At 40.5% G+C, this 22,243-nt stretch overlaps 1 protein-coding gene across 1 annotated transcript in view; it reads right to left on the bottom strand.

Moving 5' to 3' along the window:
* Positions 1-618: 618 nt before the first annotated feature.
* The window catches only part of LOC128344394 (collagen alpha-1(XXIII) chain-like), an 84,273-nt gene continuing 62,648 nt past the window's right edge, over positions 619-22,243 (bottom strand). The window contains exons 37-41 of the mRNA XM_053294426.1: positions 20,582-20,635; positions 18,740-18,826; positions 14,740-14,802; positions 10,670-10,708; positions 619-7,758 (exon numbers count right to left, since the gene is read on the bottom strand). Coding sequence (XP_053150401.1) covers positions 7,756-7,758; positions 10,670-10,708; positions 14,740-14,802; positions 18,740-18,826; positions 20,582-20,635 — 246 coding nt within the window. The 3' untranslated portion in view covers positions 619-7,755. The remainder of the gene's footprint in view (positions 7,759-10,669; positions 10,709-14,739; positions 14,803-18,739; positions 18,827-20,581; positions 20,636-22,243) is intronic.

The following is a 22,243-nucleotide window of genomic DNA, read 5'->3' as shown; positions in this document are numbered from 1 at the left end:
GCACGGTACCCCCGGCGCGCATGTGAGCTGCTGTGTGATTGCTGGAGCCAATCATCAAGTGTGATTTACAGAAAGATAATGGTAAAGAGCCATTAAGAGCCCCATAATTAATTGCCAGTTGTGTAGCCCTGGGAGGGCATGATGGTGATAGCTGCCAGTGAAGAGCAGACTTGTTAAACAGTCTGAACACGGAGGGTTAGCCCTTGCCAGCTCAGGTCCTATGGGTGCAATGCAAATCTATTTAGGATTAAGCTCCATTTAGCACAGTGGGAAATATTTCCAAATAAACACTCATACAGTCAGGCTGTTTTAAGAAGATATACTTGAATACTTTAAATACATCTGATGGGGAATATTTCAGACTGCACAGGAGGAGGCAATAGTAAACTCCTGTATTCTACCAAAGGCAACCAGAGGGCTCTGAGATTGCCAGGAGTCAACCGACTCGACAGCACACTTTACTGGTTTGAAAATTATGGCTCTGATTAATACAACAGCATATTTTGGTTAGGAAAAATAAAACTGCTGGTCTTAAGGTAAATGCCTCAATAGTTTTATAGTTCTGGTTACAGATGCTGCAGGTTGACACATTCAAATTATAATAGTAAAACCAATCCGTACAAGAAACAGTTTATTTTTAAACTGTCCAAATATCAACTCTTACTACAGAATAAAGCACAAAGCAACGCCAAACAGTGCAGTGTCTGTTGTACATTTACAAAACAGAATGGATCAGTACAACTCTATATTTTTACTCAATAATGCATAATACTGTATTAATGCCTTCATTTAAAAAATAGTTGTTCCCCCATATTACAACAAAGTATAACACTTGTGGCATATGTATGTTAGAAACTTTACAGAGAGGTGTAACCAAGAACAGCTAAATGTGTCCATTGCATAAAATATTCCCCTCTAACTTTGTTTTAAAGCAAAGCTATACATTTTACTGAAGGTCAGAAGAGTTTTTCAATATAAAGCATGTAAATACATTCCACAAAATTCTTCATAAGAGGCACAATTCTTAAAGCTTTTGTTTTCTTCTTAATTCATAACCCAGTGAATGGGATTAGTCAAATAAAAAGGAGACTTGTATGGGCAGTTTGTAAGATTTGGTTCCACTGTAGCTAAATATAAATCTGTCAGCCTCTTTATTCATCTGCACATCTTGTATATACTTCCTAAATAAATCAGATTCTTTGCTAAATATAATGCAAGTCATAGCATGTTGATATTACTAATAATTACTCTTAGAAAGTAAGAGCATATGCAGCCCAACTTTTGAGATTGATCCAGCATCCCACTTGAATTACAGGGCATTTGAGTAACTAGGCCTTATCCTGGCACACTTAAAAAAAATGTAATTATACAGCACACTGTAGAAAAGGGTTCAGAGATGGGAGGCCCCTGGGTCAATTCAGGGCCCCTGAAAAGGGCTCCTAGGACATCCAATTGCAAATCTAGAGGTGAAAGTGGCACAGAGAATGACATGGCTACAAAACTCACTAGCACTTTTAAGAGATGAGATGCCGGACCACTACCCTTCACTAAATGGCCCTCCAGAAAAACTTGTTGCTGATCAGAGCTGTCATATATCTGCAAGGCAACCAAACAAATCAGCAAAACCTTACTGTGTGTGTGTGTGTGTGTATGTATTTGTATATATATATACACAGAGAGAGAGAAAGAGAGAGAGAGAAATGAAGTATATTATTTGAACTTCAGTTTCTCAATGTAATTAGTAGTAGTAATCAGAATTAAAGCACCAGTAAGATGGATGTCAGTGGGTTTAAGGTACCAGTCATGGGAGTATACATAGCAGGGTTTCCTTACAAAAGTAAGAACAATGTAACCATGAGGATTTCATTACAGGAAAATTCAAATTAGACAAGATCTGAGATTTGAACATGCACTTTTGCCGAATTCTTCCATTTAAACTAATGGAACTTAATTGTGCTTAATTTGGGTTATGCCTAATGATAATACCGATTGGAATTGTAATATCATCCCTTCAGAATTGCTTTACAGCCTATCTAAGATTTGCCTTAAAAAACCAACACTGGAAATTTGGGTAATGAAAAAGGAAGGTAAATATCCTGAATATTGGCTGTTTCCAAACAAATGAATACCTATTTAAAGTGTTGCGGAACAAAACGTTCTTAATTGCATATCAGTATTCCGAAATTTATAAAGCAGCCACTTGTTTATAATCTTCACTTATAGTGACATCTAGTGGTGGTGTGGTAGCTGAACTGCCCTTATGAACAATAAATAGGGCATTTCAATTAAAATGCTACTTCTTTCCAATGTTTTAAAGCTATATTTCTCTCAAATACCCACATCACAAAATATGATCTTGAATAATAGATGTAAAGGCAATCTCTATTGTGCCTCATGAACTGAAGAGAAATAGTTCCAGCGAGCGTTCTCTCTAATTCTTTTCATCTGTGTGTGGAATGAGTTTGTCTGTTAGGAGGGGAAAGAAACCCTACAAATAATTTTGCATGCATTTCCTCATCATGGCTAAGTTCTTCATGCAAAACGAATGCCAGGATTATTATGTAATTATTGTAACATATTTCGATAAATTGCTCCCGTTGGTGGATTTCTCCACATAGTAAAACCATTCATGTACAATGGGTGCCAAAGAGAATCTTCTCTGTGCTATTGCACTGATTGCAGTAATGGGGAGAATAGTTTGTCAAGTGGAGACAGGCTCTAAGGGGAACAACATAAACATGGCTGCAATGCAGTGTGTCCTTTTGTGCACCTGTCCTTAACAGGGGACAACTATGATAGAATGTATCCAGAACTCTTTAACTAAAATGTTGGAGAAATTATGGGTAATTTGGTTTAACAGTGGAACAATACAGAAGATACCATCCCTGCCAACAAGACCAGGAAGGGGACATACTGAGAGTGTGCCCCCTTTATCACGTGAGTGTGCATGTGGGCTCTTCATCCAAGTGGCCCTTCTATATGCATTCTAAATACTTCTGTGTCTGCAAAGAATGTCCTGAGGGCACACTCTCAATGTGTCTCATTCCCAATCACATGGGCAGGGGCAGTGTGAAGACTGTAAGTAGCCCATTTGTGGGGTTCTGCAGCATGTTATCCAGCACCTTTTTGCTGGAGTGTACAAAGTATTCTCTTCTATAGATCCCATGTGATCTAGTGGTTATAGTCTTGGGTTTGAATGTCAGAAAATCTGATCTATGAAGCATAGTTGGAGGCTTTGAACAAGACACTATCCCTCATATAAAAAGGTACCTCACAGGGTGGTTGTGAGGATTAAATAAGATAACCCCATACAGTATTTTATTATTTCTAAATCACCCCTTCAGTGAAATGCAGGATAAAAATGCAGTTATTACCAATAATAATGCAGAGTTACAAATTTCAGAGTTTCACATTAGTGATGTCTAGATGTGAAGAAATTCATTTTTGTGAAGACAACTTGCCTTAAAACTTAATCACAGAATACAAATATAGTTTTCTGAAAACTGTCAATGAAAAAGGGTTTTAGTGCACTAATAAGATATCTCTGTCTCTACTTGTATATGGAGTTTAGTTGATCATACCACCAATTTTTTTAAAGGGAACATTTCACAAAAGCTAATTTAGTAAACAATGAAGTACTTCTCAATATTGCACTTGGACTCATTTTTCCAGTAGTGGTTGTTAATAACAAAGAACAATTACTATTCCTGGTGAAGAGGAGATTCGGTATCCCCCCACCAAAAGAAAAAAAGAAGAAGAATTCAGATTGTATTATCAATGTGATAGTAAATGAAACTACACTTCATAAGTAGTGATCCAGAAGGGCATGTGAACATTTGATCTCTTTTGAGAATTTTTCCTCACCGAAGCTGCCCCCACGAAACCTACACATTTTAAACTACTCCATGTTCAAAAAGCAGCATGAGGATTTGACACAAGTAGTTTTAAAAGGGAAGTTTGGGGTAGTATAAAGAGCAGCTTGAGGGTTTCTGGGGACAGCTTTTGAGAGATCTCATAAAAATGCAGGTCCTTCTGGATTGCAGCCATAGTTTGTGAAGGGAACAATTTTCTGAAGTTCTCAGTTACATGCTGCAAATATATATTTTGGGCCCTACAGCTTTACCTTTCCCCCACACCACATACACCCCAATATGACCCCCCACTTCCTGTACTAGGGAATACCATTGAGAGATCAGCAAAGGCTGCAAAGTAGGCCTGTGCAAATATATTTGGCTCCTAATATCCAAAAGCAAATAATCTGCACTGTCCCTTTGGCATCGGATGGAGGTAACAATTTTGACCGCTTACCTCATGTGGGAAGTGCTGGGAACTGTAGTCCTTTCCAGCACTTTCCTCATAGAACTCTATGGAGAAAACGCTGTAAAAGGATTCCCCTTCGCATCACTCCCCATGTACCTTTCCAGATGACACTGAGGCTGGCAGGGCTCCATTTCTTAAGAAGGGGCTCCACTGGTGCTGGGAACAGCACAGCACTACATGGAGATGTGAATAGTCACCGTTGCACGGTCCCAGGGTGCTATGTAGATTATTTGGCTTCAAATAGTTGGAATCGAATATTTGCAAAGACCTAATGCAAAGTATAAAAAGCTCACACTAGAGACTGGAGTAAAGGATTTTAGTAGAAGATGTAATTGGAGGAAACCATATGCTATAGAAGAAGCTAAGCTGATTTTGCTTCCACTTACTAAATTTGCCACTGATTTTTCACACCTGTAAAAAGAGCATTATAGGCAAAAAAAACAAACAAACAGAGCTATACACACAACCCTTTGACTTTCTTGTCTTGAAAGCTAGTCTCTTGCACAGAAGAGCATTTAATTGACAGCTTAAGTATTTAATGTCTCTTTCCTAATTCAGTGAAGTTCACACAGTTTAATATCATTACAGAGCAAAATAATATTACATAGACCTCAAAAGCCATAAAATAAAGCTAACTTGTATATAACCCAAGTGAAGCAATGTTAACTTTATCGTCTCAAATCCTTTTATGCCTACTAAGCATCTTCTGCCATGAAGAATTGTACACAGTTTTAAAGCAGCAATAGCAGTTTGTCTAGAAGGCTTTTATAAGCAGTAATAATAGAAAAAATACATGTTATTGCTAAAAATTCACAGGATAGCAGACCAGAAACCTCTTTCTACATATACCAATGGAAAGCATCTTATTTTCCTCACAGAAATGAACTCTGGCCAGTAATGCAAACCAGCACTTTGGAATATGCTTAAATTCTTCACTGGGAATGAGGGCTTAACTCAAAATTAGGATGAAGCCAATTAGCACCAATATTAAAAGGGGAGAGGAATCCAAACTTCTTAGGTTTTGTTCAAACCATGAAGTATTATGCCCCTTGGTTCCTGTAAACATGTGAATGTTCATAACTTTGTGATTAGTTGATCTCTCACTGCTTGCCAATGTTCAAGCAATATGCTGATAATGAGTGATAAGAAAATTGCCATAAAGCCTTAGTTAAAACTTCAGAGGTCAGTGGGTTCAAATGCTCCAATAAAGATGTAACCTCATCCTGTGAGTCAACTACTCAGTCTGTTCTGCAGCGCCTTCCAACCATGACTGCCAATTCTTTACCCAAAGAGGGCTTTTATGCTTTAAATACTGCTGAGACAGAGGCTCAACATGAATAGCTTCTATTTCAGTGCTGCAGTAATGGACAAGCAGGGTCAGCTGTAGCAATAATAGGTATTAACCCTATTCAAAACCAGGTGTTGACAACTGTACTTCCAATGCAGCTATACTATTCACCTCACTCCCATCCAAGTAAGTATATGTTTCTAACAGGTTCTGTAACAGTTCCTTCATAGCCAACATGGTCCATGGATGTCAACAATCTCTCCTAAAATTCCTCAACCCCTGTTTATACTGCTTACTATCTTCAGGAAACATAATCATGAAATTTTTTCTGTACTCACTGAAGGCCTCATAAAATCTATTGGTTAATATGGTCTTGACCCCTGAAAACCTTTTATGTTTATGGCTCTTTAACATTTTGAATACAATAATTGAATTATGAAAACCTGAAGTTTGAAGATACCTTTGTTAGAATGGTGTTTATGTTTGTTAGAGAGAGGCAGTCAATAATGGCCAGCTTCAGACATTACAGTAAACCATGATGGAACTAGTTATCACAATCCTGGGGTTTGCATGATTGAGCCTGCCCCTCACACATGAGGGGAGGAAATCTGCAGCTTTTCTTACTAACTTAAAGCAACTGGGAGTTATCGTTGTATCCTAACTTAGCGAATCTAGGTTGTTTTTTTAAAACTACAGTTTTTGACAATACAAATATGGGATTGAGTTCAATGTAGGGTGTATGTGAACATGCTTACATTCTTGGAATAAGATATAACTCAGTAACAACAAATGTAATGAGCAATTTGTGGGATGCTGTTCTCCACTATTGGTGTTATTTCCTCTTAGTTGTGTTCATAAGCTTTTGGGGCTAGCTGCAGCTTCACAATTTATGTGGCAGTCATATGTATTTGCATAGGTGTTTCAGGATGGTGCCTGTCATTTGTATGTTAGATTCTGCTGCAGGAATCATCATTGAGCCTTGATGTACTTGTGGCAAATGTGATTGCCATGTAAAGTGTGGAGCTTCTCCTAGACACCTTTACTTTGGAGAACTGATGCCATAAGAGCTGTTTCATGAACAAATCATTACACAATTCCTAATTAAACTCATGAATGTTTGACCACAGGTAGTTTTACCTAGGGTGTGCATACAAAACCAATTAAAATATTATCTGAGGTATGTATTTAGTTGTGTATATGGGTGTGGAGAAGCAACACCACAAAATGTGGGATCCAGTTGCTCAGTGTCAACACTGAGCAAGTGGATAGGGAGCCCTGCATATCCAGGGAAGTGAGTACTGTACTGCATACAGAAATCCCTTCCAGGTTTGCAAACATGAGTTGGCACTCATGACCTGATGACATGAAAGAAGCTCTAAACAGAATTTGCATTGTGCTCCAAATCCATAAACTGAGATGAATATTATACTGTTTGTTTAAAAACAAATGCTGCAACTCCGCAGTAACAAAGAGAATTCCGCAAGAGAATCTTTCAACCTTTAGTTCTAGACTGCAGAAAGCTAAGTTGGTTTTTCCAGAGAAAAAGTTTTCTTCAATAGGAGAACCATTCAGAGATGTTCGAGTTAATTGTTAAACCAGAATGTAACGATTTCCATCAAGGTGAAGGCATCTAGCAGCATGTGAGTTACACTTGTGTTTTCTTTCCGAGTTGAAAGTTCCTCTTACATTCATCCATAAGCCAAAGTCTATCTCATTTCTAGGGCTGCGACTTCTTTTTCTTTTTTGTTTTCTCCTCCTTTTGCATCTGTGTCTATGTGCAACAGAATTGCAAAGTTGAAAGCCAAAGTTCAGAAGAGAGAGGTTCCTTCTCCATGCAATAAGGCACACTAGGCAAATGTTCTCAGTGCTGTTAGTCCACACAGTAGCATTAGCAGCGTGTAACATTCATACCCAACTACTTCAGTGTGTCCAGTTATAAACTCCTGATGTTGTGTATGCATGTCCTATGGGCCTTGGAAATGTTTATATCTTAAAAATCCATATATGAGCATCCGGTACAAAAAGATCAATATATTACTGTTGAAGACTTGTTGTTTTTGTGACTTTTTTCTTTTCTTTTTTGGTATAAAAATTAGAAAAGATCAAAATATATCACACTATTATTTACACAGTTCATGCTTGTAGGATCACTGAAAAAGAACACAAACATGTTATAAAATACGGGCATAGCATGCTTTGCACTCTCATGCACTGTGAAACAATTGTACTTTGTTATAATGCTAGTTAGAAATCACACTGGACATTTCTGTAAGAAATATATTTGCACCAATACAAAAAAGTGTCTGTGTTTAGATCCTGCCCACATGATAGAGCAACAGTATTTGTAACTATTTGCTGCATGGCACATGGCTGACTTTATAATGGCCTTTTCATCACTTGATAACATACAATATCAGATTATATCAGTGGGGAGTGGGGAGGCCTCACCTGGGACACAGCAGTGAGCTCCCTTTGATCATCTAACGGAAAATCAGGCCCAGCAATTGTCTCACAATGCTCCCAGGAAAGAAACAACATCATGATGTTGCATCGTTTCATCAGTGCATTACTAGGGGGTGGAATGGCTGCCCCCGTGTGGCTTCCTTACCTAGGGCCTTATGGGGCAACTGCCAAGAGGAGAAGGTGGCACTTTAAAATGAGAAGGTGGCCACCTTTCTCCCCCTGGCAATTGCGTTCTTTCCTGGGTGCATTACTAGGGAAAACAATCCTAATTCAGCTGTCTGGAAGGCAGCCAATGTCCATTTAAAAGACAGATGGGAGCCCACTGCTCACCTTTTAGAAAGACCCCTAACCCCCTGCAACAATGTATCAAACAAATATGGTTTACCAGTTCATTTTGATGCAACACCTGTGTGTTGGATTGACAACACACATAATCAAGATTGAGTCAGATTTGATTCAATTCTGATTTTTGTTTGCTTGTTGATGCACAGCCTTACTATGCAGCATCATGACACCATGACATCATCATCATAATTATCATCACCACCACCACAAATACAAAGGGATATTTGATTGGCTGGGAAAAACAAAAACCTCTCATTTTAAATGATGCCAAAGGAGTTGTAGAGAGGTGGAACATGGGGGTGGGGGTTACAACAGCTGTGAAAGAGAAGCATCTGAGGATTTGGGAGGGCTTATTCACCTCTTAAAGTTTGCTTTTGTGCCCAAAAAATTCATAGGGGGGGGGGAAATCATGTTGCTCCCATCTTAAATTCCATCTGACAAAAGAGTGACTGAGGGGAGGAAGAGTTCAACATCTTCTCTCACCTGCTGCTCCTCTGATGGAAAAGGTCTCACATAGACAATTTTACTGATGTTTGGTGGTGGCATTAAAAGACGTTCTAAAAAACTGCGAGCCTCTTGGAGGCAGAACTATTAACATATGGGGGGCGGGGAATGCTGTAAGGCTCTCTGGGCTTATGGGACAGAGTGGAATATAATACATTAATTGATTGAACTGCCATCATCATGTGCAGTTCTCCATACGCTAACTTGAAACTAATTGTAAAATCACAATAAATATATAGTGGGAACAAACAATAAAAGCAATATGAATGAAAACTCAAATAAAGCCAAATTTCATGCCATGCATAGAATTAAGTAGAAGAACCTACTGAACAGGAATAAATTGCTACATTTCTTGACAATTATTATTTCTAATTACAATTAAATATGTAAAAGATTGAATCTCGAGCCACAATATTTCATTACTAGCTTAACCTGCACAGAGCAATTGCGCGCTAGTACTTGGTTGCCCCCCTCACCTCAGAGATCTCTGCACCCTCACCTGAGCCACACTCCTCCTGACGCTCCTCATCCATTCCTTGCTGCTGTGGCCCTGACTGCTTGTTCCCCTCAGGCTGCTGACAGGCTCGGGCCTGTCCCTCACCCTTCCCTCTTTCTTTCTTCCCCATCCTTATTTTTCTCTCTTTCTCTCTCCTCCACTCACTCTTCTCCTCAGTCTTTCTTCACCTTCCCCCCTCTCCCCCCACTTCCTTCCTTCCTGAGTTAACACATCTTGTTCATCTTGTTTCCTCATCTAATTCACACAACGGAAGCCTCTTCCTGAAGGGGCTCTTTCCTTCCTCATGGCCCCTCCCTCCACAGACCCCAGCCCATTATCTATCTATCTTCTCCTCCTCCTCTACAATCAAGAACATCTTGCGACCAGTAACAGTTGCATTCCAACTGACCTTAGCCATCATAGGCTCCTCCTTCCATCAGCATATGGAATCCCCACTGCCCAATCCCCACGGTGCCACAGGCTCCTCCTCTCTATCTGCATATGGAATCCCCACTGCCCAATCACCATGGTGCTTCTGCTCTCACAGGCTCCTCCTTGCTATCTGCATATGGAAGCCCTACTGCCCAATCAGGTGGTTCTGCTCATGAACTCTAGTGAGAGCTGCCATGCACGGGATCAACCATGGGTATGCCTTAGAGAATTATATATACAGATCTTATGGAACAAAATGTCCTCAGATACTATGTAAGTGAAAATGGAAACTGAAATGTCACATTGAGATGAAATGTCAACCAGAAGCTAATCATTTGACATACTGTAAAAGGCAACAGTTTCTTGTCTCTATGGCTGACTCTCTCTCTGATGGCTGTATACTATCAGGACATTAGTACCCTGCTAACTGAGCAAAGAGGCATCTTCTTAAAGTGGTGATTCTCTTTATTTAGCAGGGGGAGAACAACCGGCCCTATCCATCCCCTGCACAGCATCCTTCCAGTGGCTGTTGCTGCTGTCTATCTTATGTTTCTTTTTTAGATTGTGAGCCCTTTGGGGACAGGGAGCCATTTTATTTACTTACTTACTTCTGTCTATGTAAACCGCTTTGGGAACTTGTTCCCCATAGCGGTATATAAATATTTGTTGTATTTATATTTAGTATAGATGATCTAGATTTGACTCAATTCATTTTTCTTTTTACAAAACACCTTTAGAATGTATTGATTCCATGTTATCACTCTTGCTAAACAACAATCCACATTCAGGCCAAAGAAGAAAACTACTGTGTTCTACAATACCTTGTGCCAACATCCTGGTACTGGTAAGCCATCTGGTCCCTACAAAAAAGCAATTGACAATCTTTGTAGTCTGTTGGAAAGCACTTAAGTGTATGATTTGAAAAACAAGCCAATATGACATTTGATTTATGATGATTCTGCAAGACCTACCATGATAACACACAGCCAATGTGAATATCCATGCAAAAAGCAAGTGCTGTGTTCGAACAAAAGTAGGTACACAGATATGAAATGCAACAAATCACATTCCATGAGTAAACTTCACAAAACCAGATAATTACTGGAGTTCACTAATCACTGCTAGTATTTAAACTTTAAAACAAACAAACAAACAATAGTCCTCTTTATTCAAGAAAATGAAAAGGCTTAAATGCTTGGCTTAAAATGTTTTGGTTTAAGCAGTAATATATAAGTTTGATGGAAGGTAGGAACACAAATATATACCCAGTGTTGATACCAATCTAACTAAATTCCTTTTGATGGTTTCTAAGCCAGAGTTTCTGAGCTCATCTCTGTAAGGGATAAGGCCTACTGAGGAATGACTATATGAAAGTGAAAGGCACAGGAGCAATGGCTAGAAGAGGATTGATGTCATCTTAACTCAGCCTAGGCACAGTACTCTTTGTCTGGCATCCATAGTATCCTTCTGACTCTGGATAACGGGAGACCACGTTTTCTTTCCTAAGCTCATCTTCCTTTATGCTCTTCTTCCCAGGCAAAGGAGATTCTTAGCAGGAAAAGAGTTTAAGAGGGAAGTCTTAACCTTCCCAGCTCTTCAGCTCCGCATCTTAGATGTCGCAGTCCCAAACTGGACTGGGCCTATGTAACTGCTGCTTCTAAAAAAGGGGAAACTTCCATCCATGTCCAGTGTTAAGCCCATATGTTAATGACAGGCTTAAATAACATGTAGTCTTTTTAAAGTGAAGGGCGAAACTGGTGGAGAAACAGTGTGGTAGGGAAGGGGTGCTTTCACCACTTTCAGTTTTCCCACTCTCACTCCCCTCAGATAGTTTTTTCCATTGTGCAGTTTCCAATGTATGTTTGGATCTCATTTAAAAACACAATTAAAATCCACAGTGGGGAGTGGAAAGCAGATGGTGAAGGGCTAAGTCCTCCTCTTTGCCTCTTGTTTCTTTTCCCCTACACTTTGCCTTTCAAATAAGCTTTTTTTTTTTTTTAAAGGTGTCAGGGCATTGTTAGCCAGGGCATTGTTATGATAGGCAGCTAGACTCTGAGTGTTCATGCCACAGAATTCTCTGCAACACACAGGTGTGTTCCATGGGAGATACATGGGCCTCCTCAGCAGGTGATGCAGAGAACATTTCCAGAAAGAAGAAAGTTTGGAAACCACTGATGTACATGGATGGCACTCTATAAACAAACAAAAACAACAAAAAGTAAGAACACTGATCTATGGGAATGGTAGTACTGGATGCTGGTTTGCTGCCTGAAAAAGATAGCTACAGTAATTTCAGCTATGGGTATCTCCCTATCCTTCACTAATTTTCCTTTTAAGTTGCCACAATAGCTACCCTTCAGTTGGCAATGCAGAATAATTCCAAGTAATCTAATCAAGCAATCCCTTTCCAGGGCCAAAGCAATGGTATGGAAGGAGGGGCAAATGCATGCTAACAAGCCATTAGCTCCTCCTTCCATATCAGCTAAGAAGTCCAGGAACTTCAGAAATGTTTAGTGTGGGGACAAAATCCCATTACAAAGGGGTGGGGGAGCAGCCTAAGTTATGAAAATCTCAGTGTGATTGAATGTTATTTACAAAATCAGTATATCTGTACCTATGCAGCCATAGACACCTCTCAACTGAAGTCAGCTGGGACCAAAAACTGGGCCACACCAAATAGTTTTGGTCATAAGCCAAGTCTGCTCCAGAACTTCAGCCATTTCTGTATAATTCTTCAACACACTATGGGATGTGCTGCTTCAACACACTATGGGATGTGCTAATGGAGCAACTGCCTATATATCAGCTCAGCTCTGGCACTGTTTGAAATGGCTTGCCTTTCTAGGGTCCAGCTGGCAAGTGTATAAAATTATGCATGGAGTAGAGAGGGTAGACAGAGAATTTTTTCTCCCTCTCTCGCAACACTAGAACCAGGGGTCACCCCATGAAACTGAAGGTTGGGAAATTTAGAGCCGACAAGTGGAAGTACTTTTTCACACAGCACATAATTAATCTTTGGAATTCTTTGCCATGGGATGTGGTGATGATCACCAGCTTGGATGGCTTTAAAAGGGGTTTAGACAGATTCATGGAGGACAGGTCTATCAATGGCTACTAGTCTGGTGGCTGTGGGCCATCTCCAGTCTCAGAGGCACGATGTCTCTCAATACCAGTTGTAGGGGAGCAACAGCAGGACAGAGGGCATGCACATACCTCTTGCCTGTGGACTCCCCAGAGGCATCTGGAGGGCCACTGTGTGAAGCAGGATGCTGGACTGGATGGGCCTTGTGCCTGATCCAGCAGGGCTGTTCTTATGTAAGTCACTGCTCAGCAAAACTTTGGCAGGGGAATGGATCCACAAGCTGTATTTCATAAGCTAATCATATGAACATATAAAGTTGTCTTAGATCATTGGCCCACCTAGCCCAGATTGTTAACTCTGGCTGGCAGAAGGCCTTCAGAATCTCAAGGCTGAGATCTTTCCCATCACCTGAGATCCTTTTAACTAGACACACCAGGGACACAGGGGGCACCATAGGAAGGGCAGGCACTCCCTCGACAATTAGCTCTCCCACTACACGCAGTTGCTGGACCTGTTGCTGTATCATGCACTGAAATTAAAATTAGGCTGTGATCCTAAGAAGGCTTACTTAAAAGTCAACTCCAACAAAACCAATACAGATTCTTACTTCAGAGCAAATATATCTATACATAGGACGGGAGCATTCATGTGAAAAATGTTATTTCTTTTGCAGATATCTAACACGTAGGGAAAATGTTAGATATCTGCAAAATGTCTAACTATTCCCTTTGCCCTTTCTGTGCCCCGGCTATCCCCTCCCCGGTGCTGCCACTGACTAGGGTTTGAATGAGGTAGTAGAGAATGCAAAGCACATGCTCTCCTACTGAGATGTGGGCCTTCCCCCAATGTTAGAACAGAAGCAAGATTTTGAATGGTGAGGTGGTCCTCCAGGGTGTCTCAACCTTAGAAATAAAGCATACACATGTCTCTTTCTTAGTATGCATCTGTGTGGAGTGGACTGAAGGGCATGCTGCAGGTTTATCTTAGTACTGCTTAGTCCTAATGCTGCTTAGGACTTGCACTTCTTTCTACAAATTCTGGGCTTTCATAGGACAAGGAGGTGCCTGATACATTCTGGGAAGAATGTTTTGTTGGGGTAATCCTTTAATGAGGCAGGGTGAGGTGGTCACCTCAAGTGATAAGTGCATGTGCAGTAGCGAGTATAGGCATCCACCCTCACTGTGAGTACCAGCCCACCAGCCTGCTGATACCCCTCCGCCGCCACTGTCACTGCCCCTGCCCCTCTAGCCTCCCCCATCTCCATTCACCTTCCCTTCACTGATCCAGCAGCAGTGGTGGGATTCTCTGTTGCCATCTCCTTCTCGAAATGGAGGACAGAAGTGTTGTGCTGGGGAGACTCCCCAGCACAGCACTTGTCTCTTCCATTTCCTCTTCCTGGATGATGGAGAAGCTGATTGCTGCTGCAAGAACAGTGGCAGCAGATAGACAGAGCGGTAGAGCACATCCCAGGAGGTGGCAGATAACTAAGAAGCCAAGGTAACGTGGAATTTTGCACCTCACCTCAGGTGCCCAAATAGTTTAGGCCACCCCTGTGTTGTGCCATAGCAACAGGTCTTTCAACCATTTGAACACTCCTAAACTCCACAGCTTTATATAAAAGTACTTCTATCATTCATAGTGAAAGGAAAGTGACCAATTTGCTGAATTTTCCTCCTTAGGATGGGGCAGGAAAGAACTCCTTAATTCTTATCGAAAAGGATTTCAGGATGAGGAAGAAGGAAATAATGTAGAAAAAAGCCAAGCAAAGGATGCCATGCAAGAAAAGAAGGAAAGAGGGAGATACTATACCAAAGGGCAGAGCATATCCACACCATCCAGTTCTGGTAAACCTGGCTCTCCTTTAAAAATGAACTGTTAATTGAGAATGGAGAAATATACAGAAAAGTTAATAGGAAAGAAAAGGAAAGAGGAAACAGAAAGAAAGCAATCTCTTAGAGGCCTACAGAAACCTCACGGATTTGGAGATGTTATGTGAATTACAGCCTAGGAGCATATTTGTTCCTTCTCCTTTTACCAACTGGGTGATCTCTGATGAACCAAAAAATTAAGAGTAGAGGTTAGAATTGGGGTGTGTATCATGCTGGATCAAAAGTTCAAATGCCCTAATCTTGTTAAACATGCTACACTTCCTAGCAAGTACCTGGTTAACCTGGTGGGGGGGAATTAATAGAGGCTTCTCTTTTTTGTAGCAGCTGGAATGAAGAAAGCAAAACAAACAAAGACTCCTGTGACTCGGGTGATAAAGTTTAAAAGAAGAAGGGTTCTAGAATGGCTCACATGAGGTTTTTAGCCACATGGTCTGCGGCAATGGCCCATCAACACAAATGGAGCTTGGTGGGTTGCAAGTTGTACAAGCCTGATATACAGAAAGAATGCTCGGCAATGTAGATTTCCCACTGTCATTAAATTAGCTCTATGGGGTAATGATCTCCATAGAATGTTATACTATGGTTTGTGGGACACTTGACTAACCCTTTCAACAGTCACATGAAAGCTATGGGTATTTAAATTCATCATGACTACGTCCCACTGAAATGAAGGAACTGAATTACTCACATGTCTTATTGATTTCAGTGGTGCTTACTCATGACTAACTAGTCTGAATGCTGCCCACAGAGTCTATACCAGGCTTCCTCAAACTGCAGCCCTCCAGATGTTGCTGAACTACAACTCCCAGCATACCCAGCCACATAAAATTGTGTCTAGGGATGCTGGGAGTTGTAGTTCAGCAACATCTGGAGGGCCGCAGTTTGGGGAAGCCTGGTCTATACTGTCTCTGTGTTAACACAAACCAACCGGTTAGTTTTTACGATGGGTCATAAACACACCCAATTAACATGTGCAATCTATAGCCAGCTACCCTGTTTCCCCGAAAGTAAGACCTACCCCGAAAGTAAGACCTAGCAGTAATTTCTGATGTACCGCTAATTGCATTTGGGGGGGCTAAAATTAATATAAGACACTGTCTTATTTTGGGGGAAACACGGTACCTGCCAGCTGTATACTGGATGTCAGCATCAGGGTGGTTTCAAAAGGTGCCTCAGTGACACCGGTAAGTCATCCTGTGATGCATCACTTCCATGATAAGGGGTGCCATATATATTTTGACTTACTTCCTGCCCTTAGCGTGCTTTCCTGTATCTTTGAAAACAAACTGCATTTGTGAGTCAAGCCCCTGATATTAAAAAAAGGGATTAAAAAAAACAAACCATGTCTTGGCACATTAATTGTTGTTGCTGTAAAACATACAGTCCCAATAAAGCGAGATGCTGCCATGAGCCCAAACTTCTGATGTCACAAGTCGCTGAGAGACTTGCTCTTGTTAACAACTAATTAGTATTGCTAAGTTTTAGGAGTGGAAATCTAAAATATGTATTTTTGCTTTTCAATGAAGAGTAGTTTCTACAGGGCTATCCAACTGGCAGAACACTAGTGTACTCCTACTTCTACAACCCTCAAGGGTTGCCAGTTGCCAAAAAGAAAATATAAAAAGAAATGCCAGACCACATGTATAGCATTAGTAATACATAAGAAAAAGGCTTCAAGTTTTTACCCTCTCTTCTGATGCCAGGGTAATACACAGAAAAGTAACTGCAAAAATGGTATCTAAGTATTATGAATGAGCCCATATTATAATTCTAAGTATTATAAATGAACCTTCATAAATGAACACAAGATGTCTCATAATCTCTGGAATGATGATCCTGTTGTGAGGCCTAGAATATTGTCTGTAGCACTGAAAATTTAAATGAAATTAAAATTCTCTCCAAAGAAGTGGATCCAAAGCAAAGTATGCAAAACAACTGTATCACCAAAAAAAAGAAAAGAAAAGAAAAAAGAATGATCTGCTTACTGAATGTTGTGCAGGGGGCATTCGCATACAGGACTCATAATTGTAATGGTGGTTAAAAATGTAAACCTAATTGGTGACATACAGAGTTTCCCTTACTCTAAAACAAGGAGTCTTACTCTTACTCTGGAGTAAGAGATTTTATCCTGGTAAGATTCTTTGCTCCAGAGTAAGGCAAACTGTTGGGTGTCACCCTAAAGTGAACAAGGCAGGTTTTGAAAATGACCCTGCCTTGACCATGATCATGCACTTGATAAATACAAATACTGGAAATTGAACAATCTTTAAAGGTTTACATATTATGCCTTCTTATTTTACTGCAACAGAAAAGTAGGTGCTAAAAGCAAGAGTGCATGCCCAACATTCTTCTTCAAACAAAATTTAAAACCCTTTATATTTACTGTGAAAATCTAGAATTTCTAGAACCATTCTAGATACCAAATGGAGCAAGTCATTTGGCAATTATCATCTTCTCACATCAGAAATATTTCTTAACTCAGCAGCAGTTTTCCTCATCAAAATACATAAATTGGAGATTTAGGTCACCAAATCCACACCTGTACTGACTACAGACACACACACACACTTCCATTTGCTTACAACTGAATTGCTTTCATGAACCAAAAAATTAATAAATAAATAAAAATAAAAACCTTGACATCCTTATTATGCTTCTAATGTTATAATTGGTTACTTGCTAGTCTATGTGTGTGTGTGTGTATGTGTGTGTGTGTGTGTGTGTGTGTGTGTGTGTGTGTGTGTGTGTGTGTGTATACACACACACCCTGACTGAAATTTATATACAGGTTGACTTCCTTACTCACGGATTCATTATCCGCAGTTTCGTATATATGTGGTTGGGAAAATGACACCTGACCTCAGCATACGTGGACTGTGGAGGTAATTTCCGGCCACCTTTTTAGGAATCAGAGCCACAAAATGACTCCTGTAAAAACAAAAACAATCACCACCCCTCTGCGATTTTTGGCCAGTTGAGAATCCTTACCAGATTCCGCTTTACAAGCATCCAAACTGGGCTGAACTGGTTCTACTTTGGCTCAAACCTGGGTCGGTTCAAGCTCGAACCGGGCTGGTTCAACCCACTGAAGTAATCCTTGTTAAACTGTGAAATGATCAGTTAAATTGCCACCGATCATCTGCCTAATCTATTCCTGTATACAATTAGTTCTTTCCAGGTTGTTTTATAGCTGCTTCCCTCACAAATGCAAAGTAATCTTATATAGATTTAACTAAGAGTTTATTCAGAAACAATTCCTTTCCCTCCCTTCTCCATTCTGACCACCCCCCTCTCTACAGGATCCCCACTGGGACAAACTTCTAAACAACAAAACATAAAAGATACTAGATAGAATACAACACAGTTGAGAACAACAATATACATAAGCCCAAATTAACTGGAAAAGTGAACCATCTGCCTATCTCTATTATTTACTAGGTTATTGATTCAGTTTTAATTTCTTATTTTATTACATTATCTTGGTTTCCTTCCATCATGAATCTTAAGATAGAACACAAAGGGCTTCCAAGAGGTCCTTCATCTAGGCACTAATTGCGTCCACATCTGTTTAACTTCTGCAAGACTGCTACATCATGTACCCTCAGATTATATCCTGAGACTTGCTGGTGTTTACTAATTATTGCTAAGTGTGTGGTGATGTCCATTTTTGTGGTTTCCCTTCTTTGATTGGTTGTTTGCAAGTGGGGTGGCTTTTACCTCTTGCCTTGTTTGTGTCCATGAAACATGAAGGGAAGAGTGAGTGCATCAACTACACTCTGCTCTCACAAAAGAAAAGCAAACAAAATGGAACTCTTTGTGTTCTGTTATGATCTAGTGCAAAACAACCTGCTTCCAGACACCTTCTTATGCTTGCTAAAATATTTTCAAGGGGACGTGTTCCCTGCAGTATCAAACCATACCACTGGACAAGGCTGATCCAATCCGGGGGGTCCTGGTTCTCCTTTTTGCCCCTTTGCTCCTTTTCTGCCTGGCAGTCCTCTTTCTCCCTGTTGTCAGAATAGAAAAATGGAACACTCTCAATTGGAGTGGGAGACATATCACTTGTTGCATCCTGAGTTTCAGCGCCACTTAATTTTATTGTGTTAAGAAGCATCAAATTTCTATGAAACTTTAAAAATGTAAAAAATGTAGTATCTGTAGAGATACTACAGTAAACTCTAAATGTAGAGGCACTACACTGGTGCAAAGCAATGCATGCTGAATCCAGGAAACTGCCTGAGTAAAACCAAAATGTTTTTGATGACACAGAGAGTTTGCTTAAACATTACATTTAGTGTTAATAGGACGAGGAAGAATTGTCTCTAGACTTCCAGCAAATTGCTTCCATGGTCTCCTGATAAGAACCATACATGTTAAGGGGTTTAAATATATCTATGGGTATATTCTCACTTCATAAAGGTTGAAGTTCTGGTGTCCAATTAGTGCACCTAAGGCCACTGCTGGAAGCACTCGGCAAGATTGGAAACATGTTGCTGGCGGTCAGCAATGTGTTTCTGATCTTCAGACTTCAGTTTGAGCCGCTCTACACATTAAGAGGAATGAGGTGGTAGACTGAGAGGTTGAAGACACAGTGGCTGACACCCTGCACATGTGCGGGAAGGCTCTGTGGGGACCTGCTGGGACCCCATGCGCAACTCCCCCAGTCCTCTAATGCACCCACTGTTGCCCCAGTGCTTCCAAGCTTCCAGAACTTGTGCTCTGCAAGATCGGAAACACACTGCAGACCCTCAGCAATGCACACTGCTCCTCAAATGCAAGCAGAGCTTGGAAGTGTTCGCCCTCTAGAGCAACAGCACGCATGCAGGAGGATGGGGGAGCTGCAGACAGGCTCCCTGCGCATCTCCATAGAGCCTCTTTACACGTGTGCTTCATTAGTCAGGACGTCAGCCACAGCCTATAAAGAGAGCTAGCTCACTGTGCTGTGAATATATGTTTTTAATTTTAATGCCTGTCTCTAAGTTGTCAAAAAAACCCAACCCCAAATGAAAATGTGTATTCTTGCTGCTCCCCACTGACTATGGCTGCCGCCGCCTCCTCTTTCTCCAGCTGGGAAACAAAGTATCCCACTGCTGGGTGCCAAAGCTCTTAAGAGGTTGCACTGCTTAAGTTTTTAATGGGTTCCAATTTGAGGCAGGGAGACGATTTCGTCCACAATTATTTTCCATCCCTGAAGCAGTCTAAAATACAATCTAAGCATGAAGATGTGCATAGTTGCATCGCTTCCATCACATCAGACATCAGGGATACGTGTATCACTGTGTTTGAATACTTCCTCACATAAATATCTCCCTGCGTCTGCAGAACAGTGGTGTCAGGGCTATGTTAAACATTTTATAGGATGGTAGCTCTTCCTAAGCATATTATTTAAAAAACAGGGCAGACATTCAAATATGCCATTCTTCCAATTAAAAAAAATTTCTAGTGGTACCATATGCTATTTCTGCACTTTAATTGGCTTTAATGGGACAGAACTAAGTTGAACTGCTTGGTTTTCATGAACTAAAGCAGAAAGGCATAATGCATGTACAGAAATGCTATGATTATGAATATAACATAAGAATATATTATGATAAAGAATATAAAGCTTTATAGGACTATATTATGATAACTACATGACAATATATCTAGTACGAGTAGGATTAAGGCTATCATTTATTTTAGCAGAAATTGTAATTGTGTGAAGATTTTCTTTTAAAGGGAAAGGCAGGCACTTTGTTCAGTAAATTAGAAGTGATATTGACCTTCTCTCCTCTTTCACTTTTTTCTCCTTTTTCTCCTCTTAGGCCTGGGAAACCCTAAAAAAATAAAATAAAAAGATGGGGAGGAAGGATATGCATGTTTCATTCCAAACAGTTTTGGTAATCAGGAAAGGAAAAAATATAACTTTAAAAAGCAAACAAGAAAGCATTATTAACTGAGATAATGAAATATTATTAGGAGAAAACATAGGGCAGGTGATGTTCCTTGGACTAGAGCTTTGGACAGTATTACTCTTAAAGAACATGTTAAAATTCTTCAGAGAACCACTTGGTGGCGTAGTGGGATTTATAGAACTTGGAAACTGGACAGAGCAACTTGCAGGGAAAACTCCACTTTTCTAATTTTGTGATGAGGGCCCTTATAATAAGTCTAATTTAAGTTTACTTCAATGTACTAGCTAGCATGCTTTTCATTTATTAATCCACTCCATTGTAGATTTAATCCAAAATAAGGATACGTGATTGCCACTGTGTTCCAGAGGACAGAGAAGTGGGGCTTAGTTTTGGGGATCTGGCCTTCAGCACCTCATTACTTTTCAGTCACATTTGAAAAGGCTAAAATGGGACCTACAGGGTTGTTGTGAAAGCCAATATAATAAAGATGTAAAAACATTTGCCAAAGGGCTGGATGAAAAGGACCAATGGCCTGTTCATTGGTAGAATTTGTATCTAGAACTGCTATATACTGAATCAGACCAGTTGTCCAGCTGAGTAGAGCTGCTAATTATCCTGTCAGTATTTCTCCAAGGTCTCAGGAAGTGATCTTTTCCTAGCCCAGAGGCTTTAACTGGAGATGTCAGGAACTGAACCTGGGACATGCAAACCAAGTGCTTTACCAATGATATCTGATCTTTCCCCCTTCTTACCTTGCATTACAATCATTTATGAAGTATCAACAAGACAGTTGGATGACTTTTTTCACCATTTGCTGACATACTAATAACATAATAGCTATAAAGCGGTATATAAATGTAAGTGCTATAAGTGCTATAATAGCCCTATTCATAAGTTATATTCAACATTTGTACAGTGTGTATGCGCATACAGCGCTGCACTCACATACAGTTATTCACACATTGTATCGAACACACATACAGTAGCACACTTCCAACCTATATTCTGCATTTGATAGGTCTTGTACCCAGGTTCACATTTAAAATGAACGCACATACAAGCACTCACCCCAAAAAACCATATACTGACATATCTATGCATTAGGGATGTGCCATTCCAAGGGGCTCCCTTAAGAGGAGGTGGGCAGGCCCTACCTGCCCATCCTCCAAGCCCTCGCTGCCCCGTCCCGCCCCACCCCACCCCACCATGGCGCTGTTCAACCAGAAATACCTGTTCAACCAGGGAAGCATCCTGTTGCCATGGCGCAGCATTTTAAAGGAGAAAGCAGCACAAGCTGCCGCTTGCACAAAGGCATTTCCGGTTGAACAGAGCCGTGGTGGGGCAGGGCAGCAGGGGCTTGGAGGATGGACAACTCCTCTTAAGGGAACCCTTCACCCCGCACCGAAGCGTTTTGGTACCAGGGAGCTGAAGCATTTCGGCGCCTCTCGAAAGAGGTGCTGAAATGCTTTGGGCTCATTCCTACTTCAGATATACAATGTAATGTCTGAATAGGACTAATGCAAGATGTTA

Source organism: Hemicordylus capensis, chromosome 2, assembly GCF_027244095.1.
Source record: "Hemicordylus capensis ecotype Gifberg chromosome 2, rHemCap1.1.pri, whole genome shotgun sequence".
NCBI classification, from domain to species: Eukaryota; Metazoa; Chordata; class Lepidosauria; order Squamata; family Cordylidae; genus Hemicordylus; species Hemicordylus capensis.
Note: the sequence above shows the minus strand (reverse complement) of the source record. Positions and strands in the feature narration are given on the sequence as shown.